Source organism: Schistocerca nitens, chromosome 6, assembly GCF_023898315.1.
Source record: "Schistocerca nitens isolate TAMUIC-IGC-003100 chromosome 6, iqSchNite1.1, whole genome shotgun sequence".
Lineage (NCBI taxonomy): Eukaryota > Metazoa > Arthropoda > Insecta > Orthoptera > Acrididae > Schistocerca > Schistocerca nitens.
In genome coordinates this window covers 474,534,006-474,560,165 of record NC_064619.1, presented here as the reverse complement: position 1 = coordinate 474,560,165, position 26,160 = coordinate 474,534,006, and the positions used below count along the sequence as shown (strand labels likewise).

The 26,160-nt window shown below is 40.9% G+C and overlaps 2 protein-coding genes across 3 annotated transcripts in view; both read left to right on the top strand.

Annotated features, from left to right (window-relative positions):
- LOC126263723 (allergen Tha p 1-like) overlaps nucleotides 1-14,453 on the top strand; it is a 201,073-nt gene extending 186,620 nt beyond the window's left edge. For both annotated transcript variants that reach the window (XM_049960877.1, XM_049960878.1), the window contains exons 2-3: nucleotides 11,220-11,322; nucleotides 14,143-14,453. In XM_049960877.1, coding sequence (XP_049816834.1) covers nucleotides 11,220-11,322; nucleotides 14,143-14,333 — 294 coding nt within the window. In that variant the 3' untranslated portion in view covers nucleotides 14,334-14,453. The remainder of the gene's footprint in view (nucleotides 1-11,219; nucleotides 11,323-14,142) is intronic.
- Nucleotides 11,113-26,160, top strand: part of LOC126263728 (allergen Tha p 1-like) — a 76,064-nt gene continuing 61,016 nt past the window's right edge. Inside the window, exon 1 of the mRNA XM_049960886.1 lies at nucleotides 11,113-11,219. Within this exon, the coding sequence (XP_049816843.1) occupies nucleotides 11,142-11,219 (78 nt within the window). The 5' untranslated portion in view covers nucleotides 11,113-11,141. The remainder of the gene's footprint in view (nucleotides 11,220-26,160) is intronic.

Below are 26,160 nucleotides of genomic sequence, written 5' to 3'. Positions count from 1 at the left end.
TTCCAATTTTATCTTTATATTTCCTTTCTTTTCCCAACTGAGCATTGAAATCTCCCAAAAAGATTTTTGCATTATTTTTATTTACTCTGTTCACAGTTTGTTCTAGAAGCTCCCAAAATTTATCTACCTCTTCCTTTGTTTTCGTAAGACCATTTTTTTAATTTGTTGGGGCATGAGCATTTATTATTGTATAGGTCTTATTCATTGTTTTATAGCTTAGAGTCGCAATTCTTGGTGATACTGCTTCGAAATCCGTTACTGAATCTATTATTTTTATGTTTACTAAAAACCCTGTTCCAAACTGGGGACATTGTTTCATTGCCGTCAGTCCTGGTTTCCCATTATAAATTCTGTATCCTTGGGATTCGAATGGTTCCTCTGTGGTGTTTCTCATTTCTTGGATCCGTGTTATTAAAATTTTTTGTTTATATAGTTCATGTGTGAGCTCCTTGAGTTTTCCGGTCTGAAGTAGTGAGTTTATGTTGTGTGTTGCTATATAATTTATTTGCTCATGTTTAATCTTCTTTTTGTGTTTTAGAGTGCTTTTTGATGGTTGCAAACATTCCGATTCGTTACTGTCTTCTAGTTGACTACCCACCGAATCCGATGTAGCCTTTTCCTGCCTTTTTGAGCAGGACGGTGGAATTTTTTTCCTAAAAGACCTTTCCATTTTTGACTTTCGATGGTTGTCAACCTTAGATGGAGCAAGCTCCGATTTACAAATACGGTTGTTAACCGCAGAGGGTGTGTTTGGTCCGCGAGAGCTATTTTATTTCACTCAAGTCCGACGGTAAGCGGGTGAGGACCTCCCTATCCGCCACCTGGGACGCGCCACGTAGGAGTATCACCTCTCCTCCTACTATGACAGTATACTGTCTTATACTGAAATTAAATGAGAGAAATGATAAAAATTCTGAACTTATATAATAACTAAAACCTTTCTGTAATAATCACTACACAGTACGAGGCGTAATGATCCGATCCCTATAAATGATAAATCATTCACAATGCATACACAGTCACCGACATAAAAAGCAAATATTATTCTCATCACGGTACCATACACATAATTTTGCAGCAGTCACAGCGTTATTCGTTTTCATGTGTTAGTTCTGGAATAGAATGTGCACCACCAGCAGCAGATAAATACTGAGTGTATCTGAGAACTGTTTATATAGCTCGTCACTTAGAAGTGTGGATTCCTACCACATTTGTTAGTTCTCTGGAAATACAATAAATAACAGGGTCACATTAACTTACTATTGATCGATTGTCCATAGACGTGATAAAATGGAATAAAAAGATTTACACAGTTATGTCCACAGAATAGTAACGATACGTGTTCGGAGTTGTTATTAAAACAATATCACCTTCTTTCGTGCTACACCCTGTCAAGGTCAATAAAGACAGTTCATAGATTGCGTGTATAAACTGCTGTTCCGTAAAGCATGGAAAACTGCTTGTCTTCATGTCTTCTTCACCAATAATTCAGTGTAGTGGAACCACCGTTTAGAGTAGGGAAAGTTAGTTTTGTGCGATATTAGGAGCACGAGCTACAGCCAGGTGTGGACCGGATTGCAGTAAGTTACGCATACCAGCAGTTGCAAAGGCAAATAGAAGCCACAGGGGCGTAGAACTGCCAGAGATGGTGCACACAGCAGTTTCCATAGCGCAAGTCACAGGCAGAAGAGGTCCACTAGCCAACCTAAGTGTTATGAAACGAAACGGCGCAGAGATTCATTCAAGTGTGGCAGCTCTCCTGGATGGCAGGACGTATGACACCACTAGGCGACACGCAGCAACAGATGGTGTGCCAGTGTCCCAGTCCACGGAGGTCATTGGTTCGACACTCTGAAGCTGACACGGGGTCCACAGCCAGAAAGCGACAGGCCACTCTTCGGCTCGCTACCGCGGGCAGTCGTCTCGGCTCCCGATACACGCCGGAGACTGTCCGTGTGGAGGGCTCCACATTCGGACGCCGGATAGCAGGCACTTGTTTGTCGCCACGATCTCAGCCCCACACACGAGGAGAAGGACGCTGCTGGCCACCTGCGGCTCACACCGAGCAGCGCTGAGTCGGCTGCTGGTGCAGCCAGTCTGACATCATCGGAACAGCAGGCCGGCCAAGGTCGGCACGACACAGCATTGCGTAGCACAGGCTGCTGGGGAGCTTCCACAACATTGTGGGACCCTGTGTCGCAGACCGAGGTGAACGATGAACGGAGCACTGTAGTGGAAAGAGATAAATCATTTGGAAAGCTCTCGCCAAGTTTTAATACGGCACCTCCTGGCACCCACCCACTACATTTGTCGTCTTCCCACTAGATTGGGTCATCCTGATACATTTGGTGGCAAAAGCTGATACAACATTAGCTCCCCACCATAAATGTAGGAGGAAGTGAGCCCTAGTGTCTAAGTTGCTCAGCTGTAGGGAAGTGGCCTACATGCAGGCTCACCCCGGTCACATCATAAGGCAAAATATTTAAAACAGAATAACCATGGCAATATATGAGAAACAACAGAATGGTTTTATTAAAGTAATATACATTAAAGTCTACTCGTCTTTTCTTTTGTGTGAAGGCATGGCATTGATGTAAAGTTCTGAACCTAATCTAACCTTTCAAAGTAGATAATTACTAACTAATGTAATCGAAGATCATTGCGGGCTACAGTTGGAGAGTTTTAGTTCAGTCTCTCAATACATAAACACCTACAATTCGACTAATTCGACAGTTGACGTTAACTGTCTGACTAGTGCAACTGGTTGGCAACAGAGCAGTCCTGAAGAGAGCTGTCCGATCATTGCAGCCAAGTGGACCTGATGACAACTGGAATTGTAAATGCAGAAAATTTCCCGATTGTTGGCGTGCGGCCGCTTAAAAACTGTGCAAAAAAAAAAAAATTGTTCAAATGGCTCAGAGCACTATGGGACTTAACGTCTGAGGTCATCAGTCTCATAGAACTTAGAACTTCTTAAACCTAACTAACCTAAGGACACCACACACATCCATGCCTGAGGCAGGATTCGAACCTGCGACCGTAGCGGTCGCGCGGTTCCAGACTGTAGCGCCTAGAACCGCTCGGCCACTCCGGCCGGCTACAAATTGTGCTCGACGTATTAATGTGCAACTACCGATCTACATTGCCAGAAATAAATAGTACACCTAGAAAGACGAGTCAATTCTGATCCGATGATGGCATACAACACCTGAGGGGAGGGGAGGGTGGGGGTGGAGTAGGTAGTAGATGTACCAATAACCCAATAACAGCTTTAATGTAATCCGCCAGCTGATAACGTAGTGGTACAGCTACCACAGTGCCATCTGTGTATGCCCTTTAATAGGGAATGCTTACAGGCAGAAGGCTCAATGTGGTGCAAAAATGTGAGGCAAGCACGCAACGATGTTACGGAAACGCACTCGTTCCTCCTATAACTAACTGAGCGAATTTGAAAGGGGTCAAATTGTGGCCTTCTGAATGGCAGGATGCTCCTTTCTGAGAATGGTCACACAATTTGGATGTGCTGCTTCATTTCTGCAACGATGCTGGTATCAGTGGTCATGTGAACATTCTCAAACCTGCAGACGAGGTCCAGGACGTGCACACTGCTCATGCGGCCGCCAGCATCGTCGTTACGTAATAGCAGCAGTGGCAGATCGTACAGCTACCACAGCGCAGATAAGAGGGATTATGAGTCCAGAAACGTTAACGTAGACTTCTGAGAACCTATTATTAGGAGTGGGACTACGGGCAAGCACACCTCTAGCCCGACTTCCACTCACGCCACAGCATATACGTGCACGGCTTGACTGTTGACGTCAGAGGATCACTTCGAAGATGGAATGGCGCGTCCTGGTCTTCAGCTATCCGAGCAGATTCTGCCTGCACGCAAGTGGTGGTCGCGGTAGACCTGCTGAGAGCTGTCTCGTAGAGTGCATTCATCCAAGAGACACTAAAGTCACCCCAACCTTATGTTAGGGGGTGCGATAATCAACAGCTCGCGTTCAGATACGGTGGTTACGGAGGGGTCGCTAACCGACACTCGGTGTGTGCAAAATGTTGTTCAACACGTTCTTTTGGCGTTCTTGCAACAGGAAGGTGATGTATTGTTCCATCAAGATAATGCTCGCCCACAAACTGCCTTGAAACTCAAAGTTCTCTGTAAAACATGCATCAACAATCCTGGCCAGCACTATCTCCAGAACTATCTCCAACTGAGCACTTGTGGGATACGATGGGACGAGAAGTTACTCGTGCGACTCTTCAACCAACGATCCTTGCGGAATTACGTGAACGGGTTGAGAAAGCGTGGTTAAAGTAATCGAAGACAATATTCGCCACCTGTACAATCGACAGGATTGCACACTCAGAGCTCGCAATGTTGCCCTTGGAGGCTACAACGCTTACTAATACGGGTGTTGCAGCATGGGTCGATAGATAGTACCTCAGAACCGCTTGTGCTACTGATCTGTAAATGTAATCATTTCATGTACTCTAGATGCACTGTTGAAACAATGAACCTTGAGTGAATTGGAAATCTTTAAAGGGGTGCACAAATTTTTCCTCGCAGTGTATTTGGCGGAAGCACTCAGGGACCAAAGTAACGTAAAGAATGTCTGTGGGCGACACCAAGTTCCTGGTCGTCTCCCATGCTGTGGCCAAGTCCTGTTGATGGTGAAGGCAGGCATTGGCAGCTTCCTCGGTCAGCCCTGGCTAGTGCCGCAAGCCGTCACATGTAGGTAATGTTCCGATCGAGACATTGGCTGAAGAACTGTGCAGTCAGCGTCTGGCCCAGAGCTTGACGGAGCAGCCCTACATACCCAGCTGCGTAGAGATACTAGAGGAACCGTTTGCGATCTCGGGGCCAAGGAAGGCGTAGGTATGCGGGCACACCGAACTCTGGCGGCGACTGCACTGCCGCCTGTTGGCCTAGGTAGCATCTCCCCCTGAACCTCTGTCATCTGCTCATTTGCCCCTGCAAGGTTAGGCCACTGGTGCACCATTGCTGTGAGAAGCACTGCTAGTCTGTGGAGCGTATAGCCTGTACACAGCACAAGATGTGGTGCAACGCTGCGCCTCTTTGGAGTATAGCACCCTCTAACAGTGTCTAATGCGTCTGACGTGGACACAGCACTTGTCTATTTAGGTGTTTATAGATTCGAGTGGTGTGCTTTTACTAGAACTTCTCCTATATATATTCTGCATGCGTTGCAGTCTCTTTGCTCTATAGCCACGAGGAGTGGCCGCGCTGTTTGAGGCGCCATGTCACAAATTATGCGGCTCCTCCCGCCAGAGGTTCGAGTCCTACCTCGGTCATGAGTGTGTGTGTTGTTCTCAGCATAAGTTAGTTTAACTAGTGTGTAAGTCTAGGGACCGATGACCTCAGCAGTTTGGTCCCTCAGGAATTCAAACATATCTGAACTTTTTTTTCTGTCGTCTATAGTTTTTATCCTCAACAGCTCAAACAAATACCATGGAAGTTATCCTCCGTCCAAACACAAGTAGCATCATTCTATTTGCCACCGTTTTCCGTATATTCCTTCTCTCGTCGATTCTGCAGAGAATGTCCTCATTTCTTACCTAATCAGCCCACATAATTTTCAACATTATTCTTTAGTAACACTCAGATGCTTCGATTCTCTTCTGCTCTGGTATTCCCACAGTCCTTATTACGAGGACTATCCGGAAAGTAAGATCCATGAGGCCGCAAAATGGAAACCATTGTGAAAATAAAAAGTGTTTTATTTGTAACAGTTAACTACACCTTTCAACTACTTTTCTACATAGTCGCCGCTCCGATTTAGACATTTGTCGTAGAGTGGTATCAACTTCTCAGCACCCTCGTCATAGAAGGAAGCCACCTGTATTTTCTGCCAATTTTCTACGCTGGTCTACCGCTCGTTGTCTGTGCCATAAGTTTGTCTTCATAGCTAGCGCTCATGTGAGCAGAGATGAAACTCAGGGAGAGTCAATTACGGGCTCTGTTGTGGGTGATCAACCACTTCCCACCGAAAACGCTGCAGGAGCGTCTTCATTGCCCCTTCAAAGAATTGTCATGCAGAAGCAGACGCATGACATATTATGTACGCTGCATGACATCAAGTGAAATCTCACACCAAGCCATCATCCATGGCGGGAGAAACTGTTGTTCTAATCATCGTTACGTGCTCACTGTGCGCTCAGAATTGCAAAGAGCGACGTAACGCAATTGACGGGCATACTAGAGACACTGCCCAACACATCTGTGCAAAGCTTCATCGGATTTTCACTGAGGTTTCCATTTCATACCCCATCGGATCTTACTTCTACATCTACATCGATATCTCCATGATACTCTGCAAATCATATTACAGTGCCTGGTAGAGGATTCATTGAACCACCTTCACATTTCTCTATTATTTGAATCACGTATAGCGCGCGGAAAGAACGAACACATATATCTTTCCGTACGAGCTCTGATTTCCCTTATTTTATCGTGGTGATCATTTCTCCCTATGTGAGTTGGTGTCAACAAAATAATTTCGCATTCGGAGGAGAAAGTTGGTGATTGGAATTTCGTGAGAAGACCATCGCAACGAAAAACGCCTGTGTTTTATTTATGTCTAGCCCAAATCCTGTACCATTTCAGTGACACTCCGTCCCATATATCGAGATAGTACAAAACGTGCTGACTTTCTCTGAAATTTTCGATGTACTCCGTTAGTCATCTCTAGTAAGGATCCTGCAGCGCGCTGCAGTATTCTAAAAGAGAACGGGAAAGCGTAGTGTAGGCAGTCTCCTCAGTAGATCTGTTACAGTTTATAAGGTTCCTGCCAATAAAACGCAGTCTTTGCATAGCCTTCCCCCACAACGTTGGCGTGCGGGGTAGCCGTCAGCCTAATGCGCCATGCCACGGTTAGGAAGGCTCCCCCCGTCGGACATTAGTTTAAGTTAGATTAAGTAGTTTGAAAGCCTAGGGACAAATGACTTAAGCAGTTTGGTGCCATAGAACTTAGAACAAATTTCCAAATTTCCATAACATTTTCTATGTGTTCCTTCCAATTAAGTTGTTCCTAACTGTAATTCCTAGGTATCTAGTTGAATTTACGGCCTTTAGATTTGACTGATTTATCGTCTAACCGAAGTGTAAGGGACTATTTTCAGCACTCATGTGGATGACCTCACACTTTTCGTTATTTAGGGTCAACTGCCAATTTTCGCACCATTCAGATATCTTTTCCAAATCGTTTTGCAATTTGTTTTGATCTTCTGATGACTTTATTTCTCGATAAACGACAGCGTCATCTGCAAACAACCTACGACGGCTGCTCAAATTGTCTCCCAAATCGTTTGCATAGCTAAGGAAGAGCAAAGGGCCTATAACACTACGTTGGGGAACGCCAGAAATCACTTCTGTTTCACTCGATGACTTTCCGTCAATTACTACGAACTGTGACCTCCCTGACAGGAAATCACAAATCCAGTCTCATAACTGAGACGATATTCCATAAGCACGCAATTTCACTACGAGCCGCTTGTGTGGTACAGTGTCAAAAGCCTTCCGGAAATCCAGAAATACGGAATCGATCTGAAATCCTTTGTCAATAGCATTCAACACTTCATGTGAATAAAGAGCTAGTTCTTTTTCACAGGAACGATGTTTTATAAACCCATGTTGACTGTGTGTCGATAGACCGTATTCGTCGAGCTAATTCATAATTTTCTAACACTATATGTGTTCAAAAATCCTGCTGCATATCGACGTTAATGATATGGGCCTGTAATTTAGTGGATTACTCTTACTACTTTTCTTTAATATTCGTGTGACCTGTGGAACTTTCGAGTCTTTGGGTACGGATCTTTCGTCGAGCGAACGGTTGTATATGATTGTTAAGTATGGAGTTAATGCATCAGCATACTCCGAAAGGAAGATAATTGATATTCGGTCTGGACCAGAAGATTTGCTTTTATTAAGTGATTTAAGTTGATTCACTGCTCCGGGGATAGTTACATTTACATTACTGATGTTGGCAGCTGGCATTTCGGAAGACTGTGTTTAGTAACCCTGCTTTGGCAGCACTGTCTTGGAAAGTATCTCCATTGCTATCGTGCAGAGAAGGCATTGATTGTTTCTTGCCGCTAACGTACTTCACATAGAATCTCTTTGGATTTTCTGCAAGGTTTAGAGACAAAGTTTCGTTGTGGAAACTAGAGTACTGCCCATTAAAATTGCTACACCAAGAAGAAATGCAGATGATAAAAGGGTATTCATTGGTCAAATATATTATACTAGAACTGACATGTGATTACATTTTCACGCAATTTGGGTAAATAGATCCTGAGAAATCAGTACCCAGAACAATCACCTCTGGCCGTAATAACGGCATTGATACGCCTGGGCACATTGTCAAACAGTGCTTGGATGGCGTTTACAGGTACAGCTGCCCATGCAGCTTCAACACGATACAACAAGAGTCGTGACTGGCGTATTGTGACGAGCCAGTTGCTCGGCCACCATTGACCAGACGTTTTCAATTGGAGAGAGATCTGGAGAATGTGCTTGCCAGTGCAGCATTCGAACATTTTCTGTACCCAAAAGGCCCGTACAGGACCTGCAACATGCGTTCGTGCTTTATCCTGCTGAAATGTAGGGTTTCGCAGGGATCGATTGAACGGTAGAGCCACGGGTCGTAGCACATCTGAAATGTAACGTCCACTGTTCAAAGTGCCGTCAATGCGAAGAAGAGGCGACCGAGACGTGTAACCAATGGTACCCCATACCATCACGCCGTGTGATACACACAAATACACGCTTCCAATGTGCGTTCACCGCGATGTCGCCAAACACGGATGCGACCATCATGATGCTGTAAACAGAACCTGGATCCATCCGAAAAACTGACGTCTTGCCATTCGTGCACCCAGGTTCGTCGTTGAGTACACTATCGCAGGCGCTCCTGTCTGTGATGCAGCGTCAAGGGTAACCGCAGCCATGGTCTCCGAGCTGATAGTCTATGCTGCAAACATCGTCGAACTGTTCGTAAAGATGGTTTTTGTTTTGCAAACGTCCCCGTCTGTTGACTCAGGGATCGAGACGTGGCTGCACGATCCGTTAAGCGATGTGGATAAGATGCCTGTCGTCTCGACTGCTAGTGATACCAGGCCTTTGGGATCCAGCACGGCATTCCGTATTACCCTCCTGAACCCACCGATTCCATATTCTGTTAACAGTCATTGGATCTCGACCAACGCGAGTAGCAATGTCGCGATACGATAAACCGCAATCGCGATAGGGTACAATCCGACCTTTATCAAAGTCGGAAACGTGATGATACGCGTTTCTCCTCCTTACACGAGGCATCACAACAATGTTTCACGAGGCAATGCCGGTCAACTGCTGTTTGTGTATGAGAAATCGGTTGGAAACTTTCCTTATGTCAGCACGTTGTAGGTGTCGCCACCGGGGCCAACCTTGTGTTAATGCTCTGAAAGCTAATCATTTGCGTATCACAACATCATTTTCCTGTCGGTTAAATTTCGCGTCATTAGTACGTCATCTTCGTGGTGGGGCAATTTTAATGGGCAGTAGTGTATTTCAAAGTAGCATGGCACTCAATTTACGTAAAGTAGTCAAAACTTATAAATGGCAACATTCATGCTACGCTCCTGGGTTCTTCTCATGAACCAGAAGAAACAAAACTTTGTTGGCATTAGATAGCTGACAAATATTTAGCGCTGGACGTTATGCGTAGTACAATTTGTATGAGGATGTTTAGACGCTAACTGGAAACGGCATAAGATAATTGCAAAATCTTAAGCTGTCAGGTTAACGTTTGACTTACTGGTCACTGTCGTGGAAAGAAAATGATCACACTTTCGTTATTCTGTAAAGACGTGTAATAGAAGATTGCATAGAGAAATTGACTACCTGCTTATACCGACAAATTGCATGCATACTATAAGCATCCCTGTATGTGCAGTTTCAAGAGGTTCATTCAAAATGTTAGTACGCTCTTAAGAGTAATCTCCATTAATTGTCTGACTATATTATTCGTGAAGAATAAAGTTTGCCAAGATCACGAGAAATTCTTGCTATTGCTATGGATGGTTTCGACAGTTTTACGCTGTCATCCTCGAATCCTGCAGCATAGACATGTCAAGACAGGCCATAGCAATAAAAAGAAATGCTAGCGGTCATGGCAAACTTGATTCTTCAAGAATAATATAACGTTCAGATCGTCCGAAACGACTGACGCAGTGTATGATGTGTATAACTGGTCTGACTAATTTAGAGTTGCTTGTTGGTATTCCTTTTGCATTATTATTCTCAAAGATACAGTAAACCGACCTGGTCTGTGGTTATAAGCGAATCAAATTGATAATAACAACACAATTCCAGCGAGATCGTTTACTGTTGCTTCGGAGCAAATAAAATATAAGGGTCAACGTCTACTCATTGCATTCTTCAGGCCATTCTGCGTGATGTAACTGATTAAGAGGGATTTCTATACATGACCCAATGTAACGAAAGAAAGCTGCCTCTCAGATTATTTTCCTAAGCCAAACAGACTTTCTGGCAATGTATTGTAGATTTTTGTTTCTGTTCTTCCATATATTATTCTAGTAAGATAAGACATGCATGAGATTTCATAGGCTAAACTTCAGATTCTAAAACTGACTTCACACAGGTCCAAACTCTGTTTGGACAAGAGCCTACAAGAAGATATTCTAGCTCGTATATGTACTTATTGATGACTTACAGTCCACAAAAAACCGCTGTACTAACACTCCCAAGAAAACATAACTCACGGTAAAACCTTTTCTGGATTAAGTTGATTGCGATTGTTTTTTTCTTGATGTTATTGGTCGAGCCATTATTTACTTGTGTACGTACAGTAAAAGAAGAAGGAATTTCCAGTAAGGCATCATGGAAACTGGAATACAGCGAACGGTCACGAGTACCCTTGACAGCGACTGGCTCTTCTCAGAAACGACCTGGTGCGGGGACCAGTCAAGGTCAGCGTCCGCTGCCTGGCGCCTGCGTAGGCATATGCCGTGACGTCAGGTGTACCGGCGAACGTACGTATATATAATGCAGCGCTGACTGAAGCCGGCAGATCACTCCCCAGACGCTACAGCAGCAGAGTATTGCCAGAGTCACGATGCAGAAATACACTCTCTTGCTGGTCTGTCTGGTAGCAGCTGCTACTGCGTACACCACCAAGTACGACAATATCGACCTGGACGACATCCTGCATAACGACCGCCTGCTCAAGAAGTACCACGAGTGCCTGCTCTCTGACAGCGACGCATCCTGCACGCCTGACGGGAAGGAGCTCAAGGGTGAGTGCAGTGCTGGGCAGTCACTACAGTTCTCCCTATATTGACACTCGTTATCTGTCTGACATCTGCTTCATGAATGAAGCGCACATCAAATAGGTCTCCAATTCTGCATTCGCAAGACTGTAGTACATACTTATATGTAACGGATTCTGCTCTACTACGATAAACTTCTAAAGCATTTTCGAGAAATCAAGGTTAAAAGTTTTATGGGACTTTCGAATACGACAAAGCTAAGGCAGCTGTGCACATGCCTGCCTCAACTGCCTTCGAATAGCATCATGTTTTTCTAACCCGCCAACAAATATTTGCATCTACACTTCTTCAATCGCCGTGCAAGGTCCTGGTAACGATCCTTCGTCATAAACACAGCAAACGTACTCTTCGCCTGTACATAGACAGAACAGCGTATTCGTGATTATCAACTGTGTCCTGGATATTCTGTTACTTCTAGTATCCAAGGGAGCTGTGTGCAGTATTGCAGGCAGCTAATCCTGTCACCTTTACATAATAACGGGCCACATATGCTTTCTGTTGATACCCCAACAGCAACATATATATAGAGGATATCAGTTGAAGCATATGTAGACTGGTATGAATTCGCTTCATTTAACCTGGATTCCTATTACAGCTCGCATCAGTTGTACCACTAACATTAGCACAATGATCTGCCACTGTGTTCGATGTAGCTTGTCCGAAATCTAGTGGTGAATCAAATTTTTATGGGGAAAACGTTTGGTGGCGTGAATTTCTTAATCATCGGCTTTTTTGCCAATGATCTTGTTTATATTCTAAATCTCTTTCCATTTTCTCTTAAAATGACAGCATGTGACACTGTTGATGCTGATCCATTCGTCGGATGTGGATGTTAAGCTCGCCTGCCTCCTTGGTGCTGTTCGAGATGGGTAGGGTGTAATATGTGCGTCCATTATGCTAACTTACACTCTACGGACACACATGCGACACAACTCCCACATACCGAAATTGAAAGGGACCAGTGAGAATGGAGACAGAACATCCTTTCTGACAGGTGGCTGAATCCGTCCCATGAGATATGCCAGCGAACATTGTCACACACCACCAACATTCAAATTAGCATTGTTGTTATTATCGCTCTTCGAAGAAACATGATTAGTTTTAGTACATCTACTTGGCAGGAAACGTGGAACAAAATCGACTCTAACACAGTACAATTAAACGTGTAGTCAGCTGCGGAAACACCACCCCCTTGGGCTGACAGTCCCCTTTTGGATTTGAAACGGACTGTAATACTTCGAACCTTGATTTCTTGGAAACGCTTGAGAAGTTCACAGTACAACTGAAACACGTGTTACATATAAGTATGTTATATAGTCGTGTTAAAGGTCGGTGAAATCGGAAACCCGATAGTTATATGCTTGCAATATATACTTCACAAGAACAGTAACTTTTTTAGTAATATGCCAGATATGTTCTCTGCTCTTCCATAAGTGAACTCCCATCTTTAGTTAGCACACGCTCTCAGGGATATTGTTTGGGATGGATTTACTTCACCAGTGCAGGATGTTAGTCTCTGGTAATAAATCTGTGAACACTTTCATTAGTTTTTTTCTAAACAAGGTGTCTTTCCCTGGCAGCCTTCATATCTTGTATCTTGATCCATTATTTTCCACATGTCGATAATCTACTGAACAATCCACAGCCGTTTCTATTGTAAATTTAACCCTACAGTTCTCCTTCAATCATATTGGTCTCTGTTGCAAGATGTACATGCGTTCCTGATACCTTCGTTCCTTCTCTATTTTGATAAAAGTTCACATTTATCGAGACAGCTGTGTGGTCGTCTGGTCGGTGATTTACGAAACAGGCAATAGATCTCGCTTATTTCGCTGTCATTTGAGAAATTGAGTGAGTTATACAAATCACCCTGGTTAAAGAGTACGCACCTTCGAATAGATTAGTTCACATGACTCAAGAGGCGCTTTATTGTTGTGATTTCTTGTTTGTACGTAACTCTCATACGTAACTTTCACCCTCCCTCCCTCCTCCCTCCGCTCTCCCAATGCCTGCCCCCTCTCTCCATCTTTTTCCCTCGCAGAAACTCTTTCTATTACTCTCAATCACTCTCTCTCTCTCTCTCTCTCTCTCTCTCTCTCTCCCTCTCTCTCTCTCCCTCTCTCTTTTTAACTCTCTTTTTGTTTAAAATGTGTGACAGGTCCTGCGTGGTTGATTTTTTACCGCAAAGCTTGCCATGTCCAAAAGGCTACATTTTCTGAACTGCCCTTGTAAAGTGGTTGATTACAAGCTGTTCCGCAGTGCTGTATGTACGTAAAGGACTGGAAACTGGAAACTGGAAAACATATACAATAAAGAAGACACTGGAGTCATATATTCCCGCTCTTATTCATTTTTAGTGGCAACCTTACCTCCTGCACGACTACATAAAATATATATTCTTTATATTTTCTGCATCTGGCCGAAAGTGCCTCTGTGGGAAAATTCATGATTTTGGTTTCTACGTATGATATTAGCACATTTATCAAGTCGCAATATGATATAATGCCCGTATTCACCATTTTTCGTGCGATAATGAAAGGTAAGAAAACAAGCAGAAGAATATACATATCTGCAGTAAAACAAAGCAAATAAATTTCCAACGCTTTTCTCTGTGGAAGCCAAGGATGGCCACCACTGAACCATGTGGGGCCAACTTGAAACACAGACCACTGATGTAGCTTCAAAACGAAATACTAGGAGTCACACAGTACTGAATTATTAAGTATATTTAGAATAAGTATTTTTGATCTCTTCACCTTTATGAATGTGTAACCTGTCTGTTGACAGCTGCCGTCCCTGATGCGCTGACCAATGAGTGCGCCAAGTGCAACGAGAAGCAGAAGGCTGGCGCCGAGAAGGTGATCAGGTTCCTTATCAAGGAGAAGCCCGACCTGTGGACGCCGCTGGAGAACAAGTACGACCCCACCGGCACCTACAGGCAGAAGTACGGCGAGGAGCTCAAGAGGGTCTCCTCCTAAACTCCTGCAGCTGCTAGTCTCCGCCACTGTGATATCTGCAAATCAGTATCTCATGTCTTCAATTTTTTCCATTGTCATATGCTCATCTTCATTAATAAATAATTAATAAACAATGGAAAACCTGTTTTTGAATTCCACATTAAGAAGAAACCAAATAGTCGAGTACGTTTGCTTTGAAAGAAACACGACGAAACTTACAATCCCAGAATACTAACGTATATTTCAGTCGTTTATATACCAAGGGATGTTTTAAAATGTTTCACATAACAATACGGATGTTATAAAAGACTTTCTACTAAAACTGGATACAACATATACAGGAATTATAAAATGAAAAGTGAAATACAGTGGTAGCTGCGGTAAACAAGTTTGAGTTATAATGGTTCATGAAAGATTGAGAAACAAATACAGATCACAATTAGGTAGATTCAAAGTGAGTTTGACGTCAGAGAGGGGTGGGGGAGGAAGTGAATTGGGGACATGATGGAAGTATAGGTACCAAACAGTGGAGAAAAGTTTAAGTGACTTACTGATAACGAAAATAGAAAGAAGGAAAAATGACAGAAAATGGAGGCTTTTGCTGTCCTGTATGATGGAGTGAACTCTGCAAATTGTGTGTTTGTTTCTGGGGGAAAAAAAAGTTACGTTTACGAAAGGAGCCGTGCGGAGTGGCCATGTGGTTAGAGGCACTGATTGTGCGGACCCTCCCGCCGGAGATTCGAGTCCTTCCTCGGGCATGGGTGTGTGTGTTGTACTTAGCATAGGTTAGTTGAAATTAGTTACAGTAGCGTGTAAGTCTAGGGACCGATGACGTTGGAACGTCCTCTTGGAAAATTTATGAATTACTGTGCTGATAAACCTCATAGGTTATTTGATTTACGAACAGCTGAGCAAAACTCAACGTACTCAGACAGTTTTCTCTTTACTTATTCTGATCATCACTAAACTGACACACAATATTTTAGCGCAACGCAATCTGACTTTCAATAATCCCTACAAAAGAATGGTCCCGACTAACAATAACCTTTACCTTTCATGAATCACTTACGTCCCAAAAATCTTCGTTACTCGAACTACTGCAATACAACGAGCACCAATACTGCCAACTAAATAAGAGATTGTAACTACTGAAGGCACTAACTACTGATAGGCATAGTTAGCAAATGAAAGATGTTGACAGAGATCAAATAATGTATTTACCTTAATAGTGTGCCGAAGTCGTAATATGTATATCAGTTCATGACATCCATTCTTACAAATTTCCTTTTTCTGACGGACACACGTCCAGAACGTCCGCTCTCAAAACTCCGCCATCTCACTCCCCACATCCACGACTGCTGGCAGCTCACCTCCAACTGCAAAACGCTACGCGCGGTTCACATCCAGCAGCTGCCCAACACTACACTAGCGAATATTGCAACAATTGCAACCAGCCACAGACTGCACACAGCACAGTCATTGATTTCCATACAGAACGCTACATGGCGTTACCAACATAACAACCTAAATATCCTACTTACATAGCCCCCATGCAAACCCACTAAAAGTTTTACAAATTATTTTGGGCAGTGCCCAAAATTATTTGCAAAATTTTTTTTATGTTAACGATAGCAAATATATCAAATGCACATACTTATCGATGCATTGTTGGTCAAAAGCAAAAGTTTTCTCACAGTCCATAACGACAGTCCTAATCATTCATCACCGTAGTGATTGCAGTGTTTTTTTTTCTAAAAATCTGAGCAGTAAAGGAAAATGCACACAGAGGTAGTGGATTTCCATGCAGTCTTGAAGAAGTAGTGTTGTCCTTCCAACGGAGGGACAGTGTTGACTCTCGACATGCAGACAGGCAATGGGCCACAACACAGCAAACCCACCGCAGAGTTAGTCGAAGTTTTGAAGAATATTGGTAGGTAGGTATCACAGAGCAGACCCACTGTAGTCCTGGTAGAGAGTATGGTATTGGTGGATCATCAAAGGTGCAGACCCACTGTAGTCCTTGTAGAAATAATGGTATTGGTGGGCCATCAAAGATGCAGACCCACTGTAGTCCTTGTAGAGACGGCCAGAACCCATCTGTTGCAACTGTGCAGGTGCACAATCACCATCGAAGAGTCTTGCGGACAATATAGCAAGTCCATAAACCACCACTTGTGCACTCACAAAAAATTTTGGAAATATCCTTAGAACCAACAATGCTATTAACCAGTCCCTTGCTGAATTATCAACACACGTGTGAGTAGTAACAGTCATTTTTTCCCTCACTTATTGTGCATATACTATGACCAACAGAAACGTGTACACTGAAATGAATCCCTACAACTTACTTAATTTGATGAACTGGTGTCAATTACAATTTTATAACACGAGAATACAATTATAAAGGTACAAAATACATGATTAAAGAACATAAAAGTACAGATAACATTTGTAGTAATACAGGCTTTACAAAAGAAGGGTACACAAACACATAGCGGAATAACACAAAAGGCAGGACAGGGTTTGCATTCAGTGTGAATTTGGACACTTTGCTAAAGTCATTTCAGATAACGGACCCCAATTCAGATCTACTGTTTGGTCACTCATGCTTCGGCATCATAAAATCAAGCCTGTTTTTATTTCATTCTACTCACCACATTATAACCCGTCTGAACAGATTATGGAAGAAATCAATAAGGTTTGCAGACTTTATTGTCACAGGAAGCATCAGTATTGGGACAGATATTTACACTTATTTCAAAACGCGCTGAATGAAATGCCTCATGACTCCACTGCTTTACCACCTATTCTTGTACTGAAGAACCACCAAACAGAATAAGAGCGCTTATACCTTTTCCGAATGCAAATAAACTTCGACACAAAGACATAATTGATTTGGCTATTAAAAATATAAATTATGCGGCAGACAAAAGGAGAAAACTACATGGTAAAGCAAATGCAAAGAAACTGCATTTTGGTCAGAAAGTTCTCATTAAGGCTCATTCATTGTCACATAAGAAGAAACACTTGCGTCACAAATTCTTTCTGATTTACAATGGACCTTACAGAATCCGACGTATACCCCATAATGATTGTGTTGAAGTTGAAACTCTGCGTACTAGGAAGAGTAAAGGTTTACACCACATTTCACATGTAAAACCGTTTATTGAGAGATAATTTGCATTCTGAATTAGTCATTGCTATAAGATTTCTACTTCACGTTACTAGTACATTTTGTCACACTTAGAAACTGTTAAAATGCAACAATGTTTTGAAGTTAACTATCCAGTCAAGAACCTAGGGAACTTATTTAGACTGTAATTACGAATGCACTGTTATAGTGAACAGACGACACAGTGTTATTGTGTCTACATTCTTGCTTCTTAGTTGCACGATTATGTAACGACCATAAGGCTTACATACTTAGAACATATGCTGCTAATGTGATTTTAATGCAACATTTTGGTTTACTTGAAAATACATTCAGGCTTTAAAGTACTTTCTGGGAGATTACAGATGACTTTGTGTTTGGTTTGTTTGACAGCGATTATATCACATCGCTTTTAATGAGTGACACAATTTACATTGTTGCTTTTGTGCTGTATCTGCTTTATATCTCCACAGTTTTTCTGTATTATACTGGAAAGTAAAACTTGTTTTAGTAGTAACTTTTATGGTATAGTTACAATGAGACAGCCTTTTCCGTAGCAAAACAATACGTTACAGTATAGTACTTTCTTGATCATGGCAATAAGCGTAATAACTACGATATCTATACTCATAGCATTTCACTTTTCTTTATGATGAGGTAAGTACTTTGACTTCTGCAGAAATTTGCTTATTGAGGACGATAACTACGACACTTTTCACATTTTTACCGTCAAGTAATGACAGAAATTATCTTACAGCAAGACGCACAGTTTAGCGCTACAGGAAACGCATTTGAGTGATTAAGTTTTTGTACTTGGAACATTTTTAGAATGATACTTGAATTACAATGACACAAAGAAGGTTTTCGCTGAGACGTTTAATTCCGTTGCAGTAATCTGTAACACCTGAGGATATAATTACATTAATCCTCAGGGGGTACACGCCTACTTTGTGTAGTAAGCGTGTGTCAAGCGCTAGGAGCCCTAGCTAATATGGCATTTCCTTATACAACTTTACACATCGGTACCATATTTCTCTAACACAGAATAACACAGCTATCTGATCATTTAACGGAGAGAGAGAAACATTTTGTTTTACTATGTCAGAGACAGATGTTGACGCAGTTACAAAGTTGGATAACTTCACACTTATTAAATTGTATTTTGGCTGTACTTTGTGAACTGTTCATTTTTTTTCGTAAACCATTGTGATACTATGAGAGCTATGATAGCTTTGAATGATGTATTTGGTATGGAATCATGATTTTTGTAGTAAGTTTGAGGCAGATGACTTTACTGAAACGAGCAGAGAGCATTTTTTTTTTATTTGGTTTTGAGATTATTGAAAGACGCTGCGACAATTTTGAGATGTGATTGATCTGTTATGATGATGTTATAACAACAACGATGTATATTATGATGAGATATGTTTATGATCAACAAGATGATACTAAACGAGGAATGTAATTATGTGTAATAAGGTAAGGAATAATGAGTAGTGTTTAGGGACTCTGATTTGTGAAAAAGATGTTGGAAACCAAGAATCGTACTTTAAGAGTTATGACATGTGTGTACATCCGTGAATGTGAGTATCACAGCATTGCTGTTCATGCGATTTCGTTTCTACACATTTCTACTGTAATTCTGCGATGTGAGTAATTTTTTATTATATAAGACTGTTACTGTAGCGGAAACTGCTGTCGTAAATATTTCTGTAATGAATTTAAGAGACCTTGACATAATGCACTGCAGGCACCCAGCTGTGTGACCATCACCTGAAAAAAAGCCATTGGAGAAAGAAGAGGGCATTAGCCTCGCTATTGACATTTCTTTGTATAAAGCACCGCAAATACGACACGCTCATACTTGAAGACATATAATTACAATTAATCTGCCAGGAAGTTTCATATCAGCGCACACTCCACTGTAGAGTGAAAATTTCATTCTAGAAACATCCCCCAAAAAATGGTTCAAATGGCTCTGAGCACTATGGGACTCAACTGCTGAGGTCATTAGTCCCCTAGAACTTAGAACTAGTTAAACCTAACTAACCTAAGGACATCACACACATCGATGCCCGAGGCAGGATTCGAACCTGCGACCGTAAACATCCCCCAAGCTGTGGGTAAGCCATGTCTCTTCCTTCTTTCTTCCAGGCATGCTAGTTCTGCAAGATTCGCAGGAGAGCTTCTGTGAAGTTTGGAAGGTAGGAGACGAAGTGCTGACGGAATTGAAACTGTCAGGACAGGGCGTGAGTTGTGCTAGGGTAGCTCAGTTGGTAGAGCACTTGTCCCCAAAAGGCAAAGGTATCGATTTCGAGTTTCGATCCGGCACACAGTTTAATCTGCCAGGAAGTTTCGTATCAGTGCACACTCTGCTGTAGAGTGAAAATTTCATTCTAGAAACATATAATTACACTTTGGAACTCGTAATTGCTGATGTTTACTGAAATGCCATATGGCTAGTGAATGACGTTTCATGCTTTGGTTTATATATATATTTGCTCATTTTGTTTGTTATCTAGTTTCTAGCTGTGCTGCAGCATTGGTTAAAATAAAATTTATTAGATGTACTAATATCACTATTCTCTGTTTACAGACCCAGTAAATAATAATTTTATGATCTACTTTCTTAAAAAAGGGGGGGAGTTACAAATAGACATTCCCCTTCACAGGAACTGCATACATAAATTTTTCAATGGCTTGGTAACTTGTTTGGTAGAGTAAGTTATTGTGATGCATCACTCTACTGTTAAGATGTGACATAGGTATTAGACGTTTCCTATCTTAACTGTAGTATTTTTTCTGCTTGGGTTTTTTCATGTTTAGATATAAGTTATGGCATTTGCTGCTGCTGTTTTTCAGGCATTGTCCTATGAATTTTACGTTGTATTAAGCCAGTTTCACTATTGATTTATTTTTCTTGTTGCTGCAAATTGGCTCATATTAGTTGTAATGTTGCATTTGCTTTGCTAATTTAGATATACTGCTGCTTGATTTGGCAATTTGCATTTTCTGTCATTGCTGTTTGTGTTAATTGTTTTGTGATGCTGCCTTGCCTTGTCCCTTAGTTTATGCATCTGAGCTCAGTAGATTTAAGTTAGCTTAAGAGGGGTAGGCTATATAAGAGAATGAGTGACGATGAATTGGATGAAATGCATTGAGAAGCTATTAGAAATAAAAGTTTGGCAAAAAAGCAGTGTACAATGAAGAATAATTATTTTGAAAGAGGATATGAATAAAATACAGAAAGTATGCATGGATACGATTTTTTTTTTTTTTTTTTTTTTGCGGGAACAAGTGTTAAAATAAGAGGAATGATCTATGGAATGAAGTTTTGAGTTGCGCTGCAGTGACAAAATGTACTAGTAACGTGAAGTAGAAATCTTATAGCAATGACTAATTCAGAATGCAAATTATCTCTCAATAAACGGTTTTACATGTGAAATGTGGTGTAAACCTTTACTCTTCCTAGTACGCAGAGTTTCAACTTCAACACAATCATTATGGGGTATACGTCGGATTCTGTAAGGTCCATTGTAAATCAGAAAGCATTTGTGACGCAAGTGTTTCTTCTTATGTGACAATGAATGAGCCTTAATGAGAACTTTCTGACCAAAATGCAGTTTCTTTGCATTTGCTTTACCATGTAGTTTTCTCCTTTTGTCTGCCGCATAATTTATATTTTTAATAGCCAAATCAATTATGTCTTTGTGTCGAAGTTTATTTGTATTCGGAAAAGGTATAAGCGCTCTTATTCTGTTTGGTGGTTCTTCAGTACAAGAATAGGTGGTAAAGCAGTGGAGTCATGAGGCATTTCATTCAGCGCGTTTTGAAATAAGTGTAAATATCTGTCCCAATACTGATGCTTCCTGTGACAATAAAGTCTGCAAACCTTATTGATTTCTTCCATAATCTGTTCAGACGGGTTATAATGTGGTGAGTAGAATGAAATAAAAACAGGCTTGATTTTATGATGCCGAAGCATGAGTGACCAAACAGTAGATCTGAATTGGGGTCCGTTATCTGAAATGACTTTAGCAAAGTGTCCAAATTCACGTAAGAAATTTTTAACAAAGGCGTTGGATACAGACCATCCAGTGGCTTTGCGTAACGGAGTGAAAGAAACGAATTTTGAAGTAAGTTCAACAGCTACTAGAACATACGAAAATCCATCAGATGTTCTGACACAAGGGATCCCAAGAGATCAACAGCAGCAAATTCTTTTAATTTAGAAGAAATGATAGGAAACAACGACGCACGATGTGAGACGGTAGATGGTTTAGCTTTTTGACAAAGTTTACAAATAGACAAGACTCTCTGAATTCTTTTTTTCCATAGGGTTAAAATAACAAGTCGCAACCTGACTTCCAATTATCCCTAAAAAAGAATGGCCCTGACTAACAATAACCTATACGTTTCACAAATCACTTACCTCACAAAAATCTTCGTTACTCGAACTACTGCAATACAGCGAGCGCCAGTACTGGCAGCCAAATAAAAGATTCTAACTATAAATGACACTAACTACTGATAGGCATAGTTAGCAATAGCAAATTAAGGATTTCGATACAGAACAAACAATGTATTTACCTTAATAATGTTCAAAAGCCATATATATATATATGACATCCATCTTCACAAATTTCCTTTTTCTGGCAGTCACACGCCCAGATCGTCCGCTTATAGCAACCTCTTAAAACTCTGGCATTTCTCTCTCCACATCCACATCTGCTTGCAGCTCACCTCCAACTGCCCAACGCTACTCTCTGTTCACATCCAACTGCCCTACACTACAGAAGCGAATATTCCAACAATGAATTCAACCAGCCACAGACTGCACACAGCACAGTCAGTGATTTTCATACAGAGTGCTAAGTGGCGTTACCAACATAAAAACTTAAAGAGCCTACTTACAACACCAACAAGTAAGTCTAAATTAGTTATACCAGTTATACACATCTGACACTTCGTCACTCATTGCGGCCCATCAGAAAGTTATATTATTCTTCGAGAATCAAGTCTGCTAAAACGGCTAGCAATTGTTTTTACTACTATAGCCGGTCTCGATATATGTATGCTGCCGGATCCGATGATGAGAGCGTAAATCTATCGAAACCAGCTGTAGTAATAAAAACAGTTTCTAGCGAAGTTGGTAAACTTGATTGGTCAAGAATAATTTAATCAGGCAAGTAATGAAGATTACTCTTAAAAGCGTACTAAAATTTTGAATGAACCTTTTGAAACTGCAAATAAGTAAATCACACAGGGACGATTCTAGCGTGCATGCAATTTTTGGGTGTAAGCAGGCAATCGATTTCTCTCTGCAATCTTGTATTACGCACCTTTAGAGAATAATGTAAGTGAGATCATTTTATTTCCAAAACAGTGATCATTAAAGCAAATGTGAACCTGAAAACCTTAAGATTTTGCAATTATTTTATGCCGTTTCCAGTTAGCGTCTAAAAATCCTCGTTCAAAATCTACTGCACATAGCAGCTATGTAACGCCAACATAGTTGCGTTATTTCTGGTTCTCGAGAAGACCATAGGAGCTTAGCATGAATGTTGCCATTTATAAGTTTTGGCTACATTATATAAATTGATTGCCATGCTACTTTGAAATATCTTGCCAAAAGAATGTGATATAGCTTACTGTTGGCTGTATATTTCTGTGACTCGAGTCGGCAGTGTGTGTCACGCAACATTCGTATCTTCAGATCATTCCCGCAACCTGACAACGCATACAATAAATAACATAATGAATACTTTGTGGACAGACGTAGTAGTCCTAAGATAATATGAACCGGTCATTCTAGCGTTAGTGCACAAGGTTACAATGGTAAGTTCTTTCAATCCACTACTTTTATTTGATGAACTGAATATTTCTTTTCCTGTACGTTTTTACTTACAGTAAAATATTTATTTTAGTAGTAGTTAAATTAATGTCTAACATGGTTTCGCGGCAGAAGCATTATACACCATAAACTCCTACAATATTGGGATGCTATTTTGGGCTTTTATGTCTGCTATAATAAGTAGGATAAAGTGGTTAGTGGCATATTTCGTCAATTTTGAGTTGCTTAATATAAATGAAGTCCGTCTTTAGTAGCTATTAACCAAAATATACAGGGTTGCGCGCTACAAAATAATAACCTTTCTCCTGGATTCTGCATTTTGCAACAGATTTCTAAAGAAATGAGGATTCTCTGCAGACTTTGGAAGAGTGCCAAAATGCTGAAACGCATTGTAACCTGCTATGGTATCAGTACTGTACAATTTTTTGGACACGACTACAACAAAACCAATTACCTTTATCAGCGTAACATGAGCTTTTATTTCGTCACTGCCCCTCTCGGCTAATGGTCCTTACTTTGTTAAAGAAATCTCCACCTGGGAACGTGTAGCAATGTTGTCTGTCAAGCAGTGTAGATGGCACTAAGTTCATGCATGAAAGTGGTCTAATACAATTTACCGCTACTATTATTAGAGGTGGCAATACTTTACTTCAAGCAAAATGAACAGTATTTACACACAATACCACACGCGCACTACATTAATGTATTCTTTCCTATCAAAAATATTTCATAAAAAGTTCTTACAAAATACTCAGGCTTCATACATTAGCAGAGATCAATTTTTATCAACTAATATGCTGTTTGCACTATATTTCAAAATTATTCAGATTCTAAGTGGAATTTATTATCTTTGAGTGGGTTCTGGGGCACCAATACACGATTATTATCGCAATAACTCACTATCAAGATTTATGTCTGTTTAAATTAATGCTGTTTAATAACTGCGATAATAATTGTGTGCTGGTGGCCAAGAACCGACTCAGAGTTAAAAAATCCACTTAGATTGTGGCTAATCTTTAAATATCCAGCAGACAGCATCTTACGTGATACAAGTTGTTCTCTGCTAATGTATGAAGCCTGAGTATTTCGTAAGAACCTTTTATGAAATATTTTTGACAGGAAAGAAAACATTGATGTTGTGCGCGTGTGGTATTGTTTATAAAAACGGTTCATTTTGCTTAAAGAAAAATGTTACCACTTCTGATAATAGTAGCGGTAAATTGTATAAGACCACTTGCGTGCATGACCTTAGTGCTATTTATACTGCTTGACAGACAACATTTCTACACGTTCCCAGGTGGAGATTTCTTCAACAAAATAAGGACCATTATCCGGGAGAGGCAGTGATTAAGTGAAACCTCTTGTAGCGCTAGTAATGAATAATTGGTTTTGTTGTAGCCCTGCCCACGATTTGTAACACACCGCGATACTACGACACGCCACACCATACATGACTATGTATGGAAACATGGACTCTTTTCCACATTGGTTTAATGGCTCACGGCTAGAATTAACTAATAGCACGATTGTAATAAAGTGCAATATAGCCTACAACGAACAATGTTTTCTTTTATCTAACAGTATGACTATCAAAGGCCTGTATCCATATAAGGAATCGAAAAAGTTTGTGGAATAACTTGCAAGAAGGAGTGTGAGGCGTCTCTAGATGATATTTGTTTTCTTTATTTACGTATTGTTGCTCGTTATGGAAATATTTCTAGCATGAAAGCAACAGATATTAGTTTTTTTATCTCATGTAACAAGAAAAAATGGTTCAAATGGCTCTGAGCACTATGGGACTCAACTGCTGTGGTCATCAGTCCCCTAGAACTTATAACTACTTAAACCTAACTAACCTAAGGACATCACACACATCCATGCCCAAGGCAGGATTCGAACCTGCGACCGTAGCAGTCGCACGGTTCCTGACTGCGCGCCTAGAACCGCGAGACCACCGCGGCCGGCGATCTTATGTAACATTTTGGATGTTATTGTTAAAGTAGAAATCAGTCTAGACAAATAAAGTCAATTGCATTTAAGAATTGACGTGAAAAAGTTTTCCAAATATTTTAACTATGTCTCTTGTATATTATTATGAACAATAATAGAACATCATTAAATGATATTTACCTGAAATGAGATCTGCTGATGTTAGACACACATGTAATCGGATTCTTGAACATGAAAAATAATACACTCGTCATTACTCTGTAAGAGTCAGTCAGAGCCTTGAGTAGCAGCATGCAAATGTATTGGTCACTGTATAGCAAGAGACAAGGAAATTTATTGGTCGCACTACAGTAAGTGACAAGATAACTGTATGAGTCAGAGTATAATTGATCACAAAACACGGAGTGGAGAAAGATACATAAGTAAGAGTATGTGAGCATATAATGTATAAAGAAAAAGTGATTTACACATCTGTATGATCATAACATGCGACAATAATGCACGTATCAATTAAGATACGTACATCATGTAATGACGAACTGTACGTAAAAAGATGTCATAAGTGACGTAAGAAAAACTGTATGTTCGAGATACAAAGAACCGATAGTGCTAACTTCAGTGACGTGTGAATACACTCAAAGTAACTGTGAAATTTACCGTCGAGTGCGATACATTAAAACCGCAGCGCACCGAATGCATCAAGACTTACGGGGTACACTGTTACCTTGACAGCAGCGCTACAGCACTTCGTGAACCTCTGAGTAACGGCGTCTGACGTTGCTAAAAATAAATTATGAAAATTCTGAGTGCAAAATAAACATTTCTGTGGTCCATACCATGGAAATATTTGCAGACACCATTGTGTAGTGATACTGTGAATAATTTTCATAGAG